This window comes from Dipodomys merriami, unplaced genomic scaffold (genome assembly GCF_024711535.1).
Source record: "Dipodomys merriami isolate MVZ:Mamm:240054 unplaced genomic scaffold, mDipMer1.0.p SCAF_19, whole genome shotgun sequence".
Taxonomy (NCBI): domain Eukaryota; kingdom Metazoa; phylum Chordata; class Mammalia; order Rodentia; family Heteromyidae; genus Dipodomys; species Dipodomys merriami.
This window is the reverse complement of record NW_027203270.1, coordinates 31,900,431-31,911,994: the sequence shown is the minus strand read 5'-3', so window position 1 is coordinate 31,911,994 and position 11,564 is coordinate 31,900,431. Positions and strand designations below refer to the sequence as shown.

General features: G+C 51.1%; 1 protein-coding gene across 1 annotated transcript; it reads right to left on the bottom strand.

Moving 5' to 3' along the window:
* Positions 1 to 3,365: 3,365 nt before the first annotated feature.
* On the bottom strand, positions 3,366 to 11,424 carry Tmem92 (transmembrane protein 92). The gene is made up of 5 exons (XM_070028333.1): positions 11,336 to 11,424; positions 7,179 to 7,207; positions 6,324 to 6,398; positions 5,988 to 6,174; positions 3,366 to 5,753 (listed from the first exon to the last, which is right to left on the bottom strand). The coding sequence occupies exons 1-5, from the start codon at positions 11,417 to 11,419 to the stop codon at positions 5,634 to 5,636; spliced, it is 495 nt and encodes a 164-aa protein (XP_069884434.1). The 5' UTR covers positions 11,420 to 11,424; the 3' UTR covers positions 3,366 to 5,633.
* Positions 11,425 to 11,564: the final 140 nt, after the last annotated feature.

Below are 11,564 nucleotides of genomic sequence, written 5' to 3'. Positions count from 1 at the left end.
GCACGAGACCCTGGGTTCGAATCCTCAGCACCACATAAGCAGAAAAAGCTGGAAGTGGTGCTGTGGCTCAAGTGGTACAGTGCTAACCTTAAGCTGAAGAGCTGAGGGATGGCGCCCAGGCCCAGAGTTCAGGCCCTACAACTACTATCACCACCACCAAAGGACACGGGTGGGAAGGGGGATAAAAGAAGGAATCCCATAGCACCTCCCTTTGGGCTGAACATCAGACATGGCACTAGGGTTGGGGTAGAGCCTAGAGCTCATTCCTGGCCATTTCTCCTGCAGGATCATTTGGGCTTTTACTTTTGAGATGACTGGTCAGCTGCCAAGGCACTGGTATCTTGAGCTGGGCATGCAGCCTCTGGACGTGGCATGGTAGCAATAGTAAGTGCCTGTTCCCAGGAGAATTTGTGTCCGGAGAGGGAAGGCAGACCCTGAAAACGTATGCACATTAGCAAATGGTGTGATTTCAATGAGGCCTGATGCTGCAAGTAGCATAAAACAGGACACAGTATGGTGGTTAGGGAGGACTTGACAGGAAGGACTTGGAGGAAATGACAGCTGAATTGGAGACCCAAAGACCCCATGTATATGTTATAGGGAATGATTTCAAGCAGAAAAGTCATCAAACATCGTGAGCCAGGCTAAGACCTGTGGCTGGGCTGCAGTGGGAATGAAGACGTAGGAAGGGAAAACAGGGGTCACACTTCCAGGTCTTACAGACTAGAGAGGGGGTTTGCTGTTTGTTTCCAGAGCCATGAGCAAGCCCTGGAGGATCTTAAGCAAGGAGCAAATGTCTACATTTTTCATTTTCCTTTTTTGCAGCATGTGGTGTGCATGATGAACTGCAGGGGGCAGCACTGAGACCAGTATAGCGGTGTAGCTCCTGGGAGGCACTGGGAAGGCTTGGTGCTAGCTATGGCAGCGGAAATGGTGAGAAGGCGGCTGTTTTTTGTTTGTTTTGTGCTTGTTTTGGAGGTGGGACTACTGGGCAGGGTGAGGGGACAGGGGAAAGACAAATTGGAATACAGTCACACCTTAGGGGTGTGTGTATGTGTCTGTGTGTGCAGTCTGTCCCTGAGAATTGAACTCAAGACCTGATAACTGTCCCTTAGCTCCCCTCCCCCCACCCCCAGGACCTGGTGGTTGAACTCAGGATACTGTCCCTGAATTTTCTGCTGAAGGCTGGTGTTCTACCACTTGAACCACAGCTCCACAATTAACAGGTGGTTAATTGGAGAGAAGAATCTCTGGACTTTGCTGCCTGCACTGGCTTTGAATCTTCATCTTCAGATCTCAGCCTCCTGAGCAGCTAGGATTTCAGGTGAGAGCCACCAGCCCCTGGCTACCTCTTAGTTTTTGTCCCGAGCAGCTGGATGACTGATGGTCTGTCTTGCTGTGACAGGACACCTAGGAAAGGACTAGATGGGGGTGGGGTGGAGGGGTGGGAAGGGTGGCATGGCGGGAGGGGGGGATCAGTGCCCACCTTGGCCATGAGACATTCCCTAGGGGAGGTGCTGGATAGTGGAGAACAGAAGCCTGGAATTCAAGGGCAAAATTTTGGCTGGAGTTAAAGACAGTCTGTGTAGTTGGAATGACAGCCACAGTGGGAGAATATAGAGATGAAGGTGATCAGCCCATAGGAGGAGGAAGAAAGATTAAGGTGCCCGAGAGGGATTAGCCAGTGTGTGGGAATAAAACTGGCAAAGGATGATTTTCAAGACGTGGTAGTGGCCAAGTGTGTCAGAGGCCGATGGGAAGCGAGGCCAGGGACTGGACCTTTGGCTTCAGCAGAATTTAGGTCACTGCTGATCTGGATAGGAACCATGTCATCTAAGGAGGGGTCAAAAGGCAAATGATAGCAGCAAGAATTCCGATGGAAGGGAGGAGATAAAGCAACAGGCAACACAACAGGCAACTCAGGGTGGGCATCATTTGCATGTTATAGATGGAAGTTAGACTTTCAGGAAGAGAAAGGCCACACAGCTAGGCCTGAGTCTGGGACCCAGAGTCCAGCTGGAGAATGGACAGCGGTGACGGCTCTGTAACGTGCTGGGAGGAGGCAGTGCAGGGTCTGGGCAGCAGGTGGATTGGATACATTTTTGCTTTTTGTGCTAGTACTGGGGCTTGAACGTAGATCCTGGACACTCTCCTTTAGCTTTTTCACTCGTTGCTGGCACTTTACCACTTGAGCCACACCCCCACTTTCAGCCTCTTGCTGACTAATTAGAGATAAGAGTCTCATGGACTTTCCCACCTGGACTGCCTCCAAACCCAAATCCTGAGATCTCAGTGTTCTGAGTAGATAGGATTATAGGTGTAAGCCACCCTTGCCTGGCTAGGGCAAGATTCTTTTTTTTTTTTTTTTTGGTTAGTCATAGGGCTTGAACTCTGGGCCTGGATGCTGTCTCTGAGCTCTTCAGCTCAAAGAGCGCTCCACCACTTGAGCCACAGTGCCACTGCCAGTTCTCTGGTGGTTAATTGGGGATAAACATCTCACGGACTTTCCTGCCTGGGCTGTTTGAACCTCGATCCTCAGATCTCAGCCTCCTGAGTAGCTAGGATTATAGGCATGAACCACTGGGTGCCCCGCTAAGATTCTTAATTGTTGTTCTCATGCCTTCCTTCTTTGAAGCAGCAGCAGCAGCTAAAAACAATTTCAACAGGTTTTACTGTTCTGTTTTCATAGTTTCCAGCAATCTATTTTGACAGCACTCAACTTACTGGTGAACTGCTCATCCACCCACCCAACTAGCCAGGCCTCAGCTCATGACTTCTCATCCGATCAATGCCCAGTACCAGACAAGTTCTGCCTAGGCATGGCATGTGGGCTGCAGGTCCTGATGGGTCGGGCAGGTGTCCAGGCTTTCCTGCACCCATCATTTGTCTGTCCCCTGGGTCACATATGGGTCATGGGTGTGGCTCATGTCTGAGTCCTTCTAGCCTCTTTCTCCACTGCAGAGCTGAAAATATATAAATTGCCGCTGATCAAAGTTCACATGGCAAGTCTTCAATAAACAAATCCCAGTCAGGATAGCTCTTAAATCTACAAAAGCAAAACTTGCACATTGTAAAATACAAAACAAAAAACATGAACAAGACCATTTTCTCTTTGAGGAAAGGGTCAGGGTCTCACCATATAGCCCAGACTAGCCTGGAATTGGCAATTCCAGCTTCAGCCTACAAAAGTGCTAGGCACAAACACCACAGCATATAAAACCCAAAGTCCTCTTGCTATTGGATCCCTGGTCCCTGTCTCTCTGAGGCCAACACCCATGGTAGTGAATCGTGCATGCCTTGCAGTGGCTCCTAGCCTTCTAGATCTTACCTTAGGTATTTGCAAGAAGAAAACATTCACACACAAATTGAGGCTGCAGTTTTGCCATTCACCTTTTTATTTTGAACAATAAATGATAACACAGTCCAAGTAGGTGCTACAGAACCACTGTGTGTGTGTGTGTGGTGTGTGTGTGTGTGTGTGTATGTGTGTGTGTGTGTGTGTGTGTGTGTGTGTGTGTGTGTGTGTGTCGGGCTTGGGGCTTGAACTCAGGGCCTCAGTGCTGTCCCTGAGCTTTTGTGCTCAAAGTGAGTGTTTACCACTTGAGCCACAGATCCACTTCTAGCTACTTCTGGTAGTTAACTGAAGATAAGAGTCTTATGGACCTTCCTGCCTAGGCTGGCTTTGAGCGGCAATCCTCAGATCTCAGCCTCTGCATAGTTAGTATCACAGATGTGAGTCACTGGTACCTGGGTCCACTTGTTCGAGTGCACATGGCTTATTTGGATAGGATCTTGTCCATTTGTCCATCAATGGGTGTTGATTTCAATGCCCTGAGCACAGAATTTGGAGGTAGATGCTGCTCAGATTTCTTTTCTTTTTCTTTTCTTGTTGTTGGTTATGGGGCTTGAACTCAGGGCCTGGGCACTGTCCCTGAGCTCTTTTGCTCAAGACAAGCACTCTAGCACTGAGCCACAGCCCTACTTCCAGTTTTAGAGGAGTTAATTGGAGACGAATCTCACAGGGACTTTGCCTGGACTGGCTTTGAACCTCGATCCTTAGCTCTCAGCCTCCTGAGTGAGTTGCCAGCGCCTGGCGCTGCTCAGATTTGATTGCCAGGTTACGTGCATCCAATCGATGTGTCGCTGGATGTCCAGGCCAGGTGTATGTGCATAGCTTTGTAAACATCAGCAGCATGAACAGAAAGTGCCTCATCACATCTCTTCCCTTCCCACCAGCAGTGGACAGGAGAGACATACAAGTAGTCATTCCTGTCACTCAGTCCCTGCCACACTGGGCATCAGGATGATAGCTCCTGTCTGTCAAGCTGTCATTTGTGATGATAGGAAGGTGGCACATGATATCCAGTCCAGGGATGGGCCTTCTCCTCCAGGTCTCCAACACGCAACCTCCCCAGATAGGCCACTTAGCAATGAAGGCAACACCAGCCTTATCTTCTCATTGGTCACCCACACTGACACAACTATGTTCCTTCTCACCCCAACCAGTCCCCATCGGCCACCTCGGGTACTGTCAGCAATCACTGCTCTTCCATTGGGTTTCTTGTTTCCCTAGAAGTTCCATTCCGGCATCTTTGAGGATAGCTGTGCCATCTCCCCACCTGCCTGAGGCAAGGATCAGGTGATTGTGCCTAGTGGTCCTGCATGAACCCAGATACACTGGTAATAGGGTCACCTCACTGCATGGTACAGGCCAGCCTCCCTGGTTACAGTCCCCTGCCAGTGGGGCTGAGGAGCTGGGTCAGATCTGTCACCAGTTGTCCTCTCCAGGGGATTCCAGACTAAGGCTGATCAAGAACACAGGAGGTCCCACTCCACACATGCCTGGGTGCCCTGTCCAGTCCTGTGTCACTTCCAGCTCCACCTTCTCCCAGCAGGCTGTTTCCTGCTGTCCCTCTGTTTCCCCCACACAGAGAAACAGTCACACGTGGACTGAGTTCTGTGTCTGAGGAAGAGCAGAGTGAGGACCTGGGAGGGAGGAGGACCCCTGTATCACCGGAACCCATTTCCAGCCCCAGGAGCTGAAGGACAAAGCATTTCCACCATGTGCTACAGATGGGATAAGGTGGGATTAGTTGTCCTCCCAGCTGATGGCTTATTACCACAAGTGGGATATGGACTCAATTATCCCACCCCCACCCCCAGCGGTGCCTGAGCTCACCTGCTGCTACCTCCTCCCAGCCAGAGGGCAACTCAGCCCATCAGCAACACTTTAGTGAGGGCATGTGTTTGGAGTGTGTGCAACAGGGTCTTCTCAGTTCACAGAGTGGGGAGGTGGCTCAGAGCTCATGCAGTCTAGTGTCCCAGGGGTACAGAAGCGCCTCGCCTCTGTAATACATCAGAGCAGCTGTCCAGTCAAGATGCGCTCTGCTGGCAGAAGAGCTCATTCCACGGCCAGTGCCTCCAGCCTACTGGCCTGTTCCTGACGGCAGCCTCTGACTTGAGGTAGGAGCAGATACCAGCTCTCAAGACAAGAGGCAGCTGGTAGGGAACAGGGGCAGAAAAGCAGTAAGTTAAATTCCTGAAGGACCAGAGTTGTGACAGGATGGGCGGGGACATCCTGGGGGTCCCAGAAGTCTCTGGCTTGCTCTAGAAGGCACCAGAAATATGGGAGGTCAGAAGGCAGGGTTGTCAATACCCCTCTGCAGGTTGGCATCCTCTTCTTCTTCAAGTGTTAGGCTGTAGGGAGGGGGAGGCTCCATAGGAGGTAGGCCCAAGGTAGGTTTCAGAATAACCTGCAGGGAAAAGAAGGCATTGGTTTTGTTCGGTCCTAGACCCCTGGGGTCCTGCATCCCATAGCCCCTGACCAGCCAGGGGTGGCCACAGCCCAGATGAGGGGGTGATGCATTGCTTGATGGGACATCTCCAACCCAGAGCTGAGGGATTAGGGTAACAGAGCCTCTTCTGTTTTAACCACTTCAATAATCTGGAGAATAATAAGAAGGGACAGCCAGCCATGAGAGACCCACCTCGCTGTAGGGTGGTGGAGGCTCATTGGTGGAGACCCAGACCCTCTCTGGGGGAGCAATGGAGGGAGGATCTGGGGGATGCATGGCGGAATCCAGCTCTGGCTCTCTGCACTTGCGACAGAAGCGCTTGGCCAGGCCACAGATGCATAGAAGGGGCAGGATGACCAGGAAGATGATGATGAAGATCCTAGCATGGGAGACAGTCAACATCTGAGTGCCCAGCCCCCACTTCCCTGTTGTGCTCCCCTCCCACATCCATCCCCAACCCCATCAGGATGTTCACCCTGTCCTGGATGGACCAGGGACTGTGCTGGGAGGTGGGGACCTGAGGCTCACCTCAAGGGGCCAGAAAAGAACTCGTTCTCCATGCAGCAGCCTTTACTACAACATCTGAATCCACTGGGGCACCTTCTGGTTGGGGCAGAGAAAAGAGCAAGGAGAGGCTGTGGGCACACAGCAGCCAGGAACACACCCAAGCCCTCAGGGCTCAAGCCTCCCTTAGTATGTGCATGACAGGCCATGTTCTGGCACTGGGGCCAAGATTTAGGACCTGGATTCTAGGCTCATCTCACAACTGGCCTGTGCACTTGTTCCAAGGTATTTGCTCCATACAGGACCTCATGCTCCTCATCAGTAAAATGGGTACCACGAGCATCTGCAGAGCTCACTGGGCAGGTATGGGGCTTCAGTGTTGCCATGGTTACACCCCTGAAGGAGATGTAGGAGTAACAGACAATACCAACTCTCCAGGAGCTGACTTGAAGACAGAATTCTCTGTGTCTCCTTCAGTCCCTCGTGGGCTGGAAAAGGGACTTTGGGAATAGCCAGTGTTGACTTAATGAGGACATTTTCTGCTCCACCCCCTCCTCGCAGTGCTCAGGCCTCTGAGGATTTGCTCTTTAGGGTTATTGCATGCCGTCTGCCCTCAGCCCTCCTGAGGACCCGTGGGAGGAAGTGAGAAAGTAGGGATTAAGTTACTGCCCTGCCACACCCCATCATGGGTGGGTGGTGAGGGAGATCCTCCCTCTCTGGTAGGAGGGGGGTGTAGTTTCTGGCTGGAATGGGAGTGAGGATGATGGGCAAGGTATCCATCCCTCACCTAGGAAGGCAGGTGGGTCATGATTAGGCACCCATCTGCCCACCCACTCCACCCCAGATCAGAAGTTACAGCCAAAAAAATCTCAGACTTACAAGACACCGCATTTGAACTGGGGCCCAACCTGTGGAAGAAAAAGAGGCAGAGGTCAGGCAGGGCTCATGAACTCAGGGTCAAGTTCTACGTTCAGATGTTGGCCAGATTAGTCACAGCCAGGTCTCAGCCTTTCCGTTCCTCCTGCCGCCTTGTTCCCAGGTCAATGACTGGAACTCCCCCTCCTCCCCCAAGCCCTGGCCAGGGGGCTTCCTTCCTCTTCCTGCCTTCCCCAGTACATCCGCTCATCTAAAGTCTAGAAGCTCATCTTTCCTAACCAGCAGGCCAGTTCAACACTTGCAACACTTGTGGTCCAGGGACTAGTAACGTTCCTCTTCCTTTCCCTGCTCTGCTGTGCTCTGTCCTGTCACTTGGGGACTCCAGACAAGACCCTGGCTGTCATACAAATGTGATGATCAAACAACCCCCTAAAGTGGCTTCCTGGGGTACAGGCCCCCAAGAAGCGGCCTCAGCCCCTTCCTCTCCACTTTCCCTATCTCTTCCTCCTCCTCCTCCTCCTCCTTTTTGTTGGTCACAGGGCCTGAACTCTGGGCCTGGGCACTGTCTCTCAGCTCTTCAGCTCAAGGCAAGTGCTCTACTACTTGAGCCCCAGCACCACTTCCCATTTTCTGGTGGTTTATTAAAGAGTCTTGCAGACTTTTCCTGCCCTAGTCTTTGAACTGCAATCCTCATATCTCGGCCTCCTGAGTAGCTAGGATTACAGGCCTGAGCCACCAGCCCCCTGGCAAGCTCTCCCCCCCCCCCCACCCCCCACCCCAGTCCTGGGGCTTGAACTCAGGTCCTGGGCACTGTCCCTGAGCTTCTTTTTGCTTAAGGCTAGCACTCTACCACTTGAGCCACAGTGCCACTTTCAGCTTTTTTTCTGTTTATATGGTACTGAGGACTGAGGAATCGAACCCAAGGCTTCACGCATACTAGGCAAGCACTCTACCACTAAGCCACATTCCCAGCTCTGCTCTCTTCTCTAGGGGTTCCTTAAATATCATCTCTTTTACTCCTGCCCAAGCCCCTATTCATCCTTCAGAAACTTACCAGGGAGTCCTTGCTTTGAAAAAGAAGACCAGATGCCCCTTCTCCCTACCCAAGTCCTTTCTACCTCTCTTCCACCTCTGCACAGGCTCTGCAGGGCACAAGGGCTGTGATATTAGGTTAATACTTAAAAAACTCAAAACCAAAAATGTTTACACAGTTCAGTTGATGTGGAGATCTGTCAGTCATGCATTACGCTCAATTGTGTTTCTGTCATATAATGTTACTTCTCTGCCTTCATTTTGTGGAAATGTGCATCTGAAAGAGCAAATGGTGCCCCAAAAGCAGGGTAAAAATTCAAGGCTTGATTTAAGTGATAAATTAAAAATTTTAGATTTTTTGAAAAGAGGTTCCCTCCCCCCCCACCTCCTGCCTTTGGGGATTACTCTCAGGGCCTCATCCTTTCAAGACCGGCTTCTCCTACTTAACCATACCTCGAATCCCTTTTGCTTTCATTTTTTTTTTTTTTTGAATAGGGTCTTGCTTTCTATCCAGGCTGGTTTGGAACTCCATCTTCCTATTTACACTTTCTGGGTAGCTGGGATGATGGTACTCTCCACCAACACACAGCTTTTTATTGTTTTCAATGGAGTTCTTGTAAGCTTTTTCCTGGGCTAGCCTCCTGATCTCTGTCTTCTGAGTAGCTAGGATTACAGACATGAGACACTGCACCAGGTTGTAGCATGTTTTTAGCAGAAGTCAGATGGCATTATGGGAGAAATGAATCTAGCACCCACAATACAATACTGAGCTCTATGCATCCTGAGCATTCAGTTCTTCCTCAATAGTGGTCTCTTTGGAACCATATACTCATGGGTTCCATGAGTCTCCTGTATATATCCAAGCCTTTAATTAGGATCTTCTCCCAGGTATCACCAAGGCTGGGATAGCACCTCCTTCTCCAGCCACCTGACTTAAAATTACAACAACTCTCCCAAAGAGACTTTCCTCCTTATGTGTTTGATTTTTCTCCACAGGTCTTACCAATATCAAACATAGTACACATTTTATGTTATCTTGTTAAATGTCTGCTGAGCAGAATTCAGACTCCACATGGGCAAGGATTCTTCTCTGTATTTTTTTTTTTTTTTTTTGGGTCCAGTCGTGGGGCCTGAACTCTGGGCCTGGGCGCTGTCCCTCAGCTCTTCAGCTCAAGGCTAGCGCTCTACCACTTGAGCCACAGAGCCACTTCCGGGTTTTTTCTTTTTGCTTATGTGGTGCTGAGGAATGGAACCCAGGGCCTCATGCATGCAAGGCAAGCACTCTACCACTGAGCCACCTTCCCAGCCCCTCTTCTCTGTATTTTTAACTCACTGCCCCAAACTAAATGGTCAAAATATTTGCAGAATGATTGGATGAGTATTCAATAACCACCTGATTTTTATTTCATACTGGCTGCTTTTGGACTGTGGAGAGGTATGTAAGTGCAGAGACACTATGAGGGGCTACTGGTCACCCCATCCTGGGACAGCCAGAGCTCAGAATAGGAAGTCAGCTTGGGCATGATTCCCCTGTTTTCTTTATACATTTACTTAACAAAACTTAAAACAGGGCTGGGAAGGTGGCTCAGTGGTAGAGTGCTTGCCTTGCATGCATGAGGCCCTGGTTCAATTCCTTAGCACCACATAAGCAGAAAAAAGCTGGAAGTGGCACTGTGGCTCAAGTAGTAGGCGCTAGTCTTGAGCTAAAGAGCTGAGAGACAGTGCCCAGGTCCAGAGTTCAGGCCCCACAACCAACAAAAATAAATAAATAAAAGAAAACAGCATTTCATGGGCTAATCTCAATGATGGTAAGAAGTGAGGTGATTCCTCACTTGGGGCTGGTACTTGGATACCTCTTCACCAGCCCAGACCTTTGGTGGGAGCAGGAGGAGGAAGGGATCTTATAGGGTGGCCTAAAGAGGGGGTGATCCCCCCCAAAAAACTCACACAGCACACAGAGATGACTACAGAGTTCAAGACAAACCAAGGGCTCCAGGCTCGCAGCTACAGCCCTTCTCCCTCACCCAGACTCTGTCCCTTCTCCCCTCTAGGATCCAACCGAAGAGGAAGTGGATAATTAACAGGTTTAATAAACGAGTCCCAGTTTCTGTTTGCAGTGGGGAGGAGCTCTTATCCCAGATTACTCTTCCACTTTTAACTAAGGTGATCTTGTCTGGGGCTGAGTTTTAAGAGACATCAGGGTAACTCTGATGGTGCTAACTGTGCCTGACCTCTGAGGCTGCCGGGAGGAATCAACAGAAGATGCTCAGCCTAGCACTAGCCCAAACCAGTCGTCCACTGACCAAGGAATGCCATGCTCTGGTGAATCTGGTCCATGGATGGCTTCAGCGGAGCCCTGCCAAGTTCAGCCAACCCCCCCATGAACTCTTCTGAGAAGTAGGTGAGGGACTTCCCCAGGCTTTCAAGGAAGTAAGTTTAAAAAAAAAAAAAAAGAAAAGAAAAGAAAAAGAAAAGGCGTGTCTGGGCCCATCCCAGCTGGTAAGAGAATCTACCATCACAAGACTGGACAGCCCTCCTCAGCACTGGTAGAGCTTATGTGGGGAGGAACAGGGGCCAAGCCGCAGAGCCAGCCCGGGCCTCCTCCGCCAGGCCTTCCTCTAGGTCACTCCTTTCTCAGCGAGGCCACCCAACCTTGGGTCACAAAAACCAGGCCCACTTTTACCACACAGGGGAACTGTGCTCCCTCTCTTAGGAGGGGGTCAGGGGGCCTTCTGATGCCTAGGACACTAGGACTGGGATACAAAGTCACCCCAGGGACAACTTAGGCCCAGCTTTCTGTCCCACACAGGAAGAAGCTAGAAGGCCCAGCCAAGATGAATAAGGGGGTCAAAGTCCCCATTCAAAGAAGCTCTCGGTGTCAGACCATGATGGGTGGGGTCGGATCCCATAATGACAGTACCCCCAGAAGTGGAGGGGCCCAAGCTTTCCTAGAGCCTTTTATAGGGCCTCTGCTGTCCCCACCTCCACCTCCCTGCCCTCCTCTCTCCCCTGCCCACCCCCCCAAAAAAGGAAAAGTTGCTAACTGTAGTGGTCATCCTAACACCGGAAGGTGGTGACCAGGCTCTGGGGCAGGCCCCGGCCCACAAGACAGGACCTCCAAGTCTTACCTCCCAGGCGCTCACTCTTTGGAGGCTGGCCAGCAGGGTGAACAGCAGGGCAAACTCGAGGCCTGGGACCCAGGCGTCCCACATCCTGGTCTCGGGGAGCAGGGCTTCCGTGTGTGAGAAAAGGAGGCAGAGGCGGGGCCGCGACCTCTCCCACTTCTCTCCACCTATGAGACTCCCGCCTGGGGCTGGGGGCGGAGCCGGTGAGCCTGGGTTTGGGCCAGACCTAAGG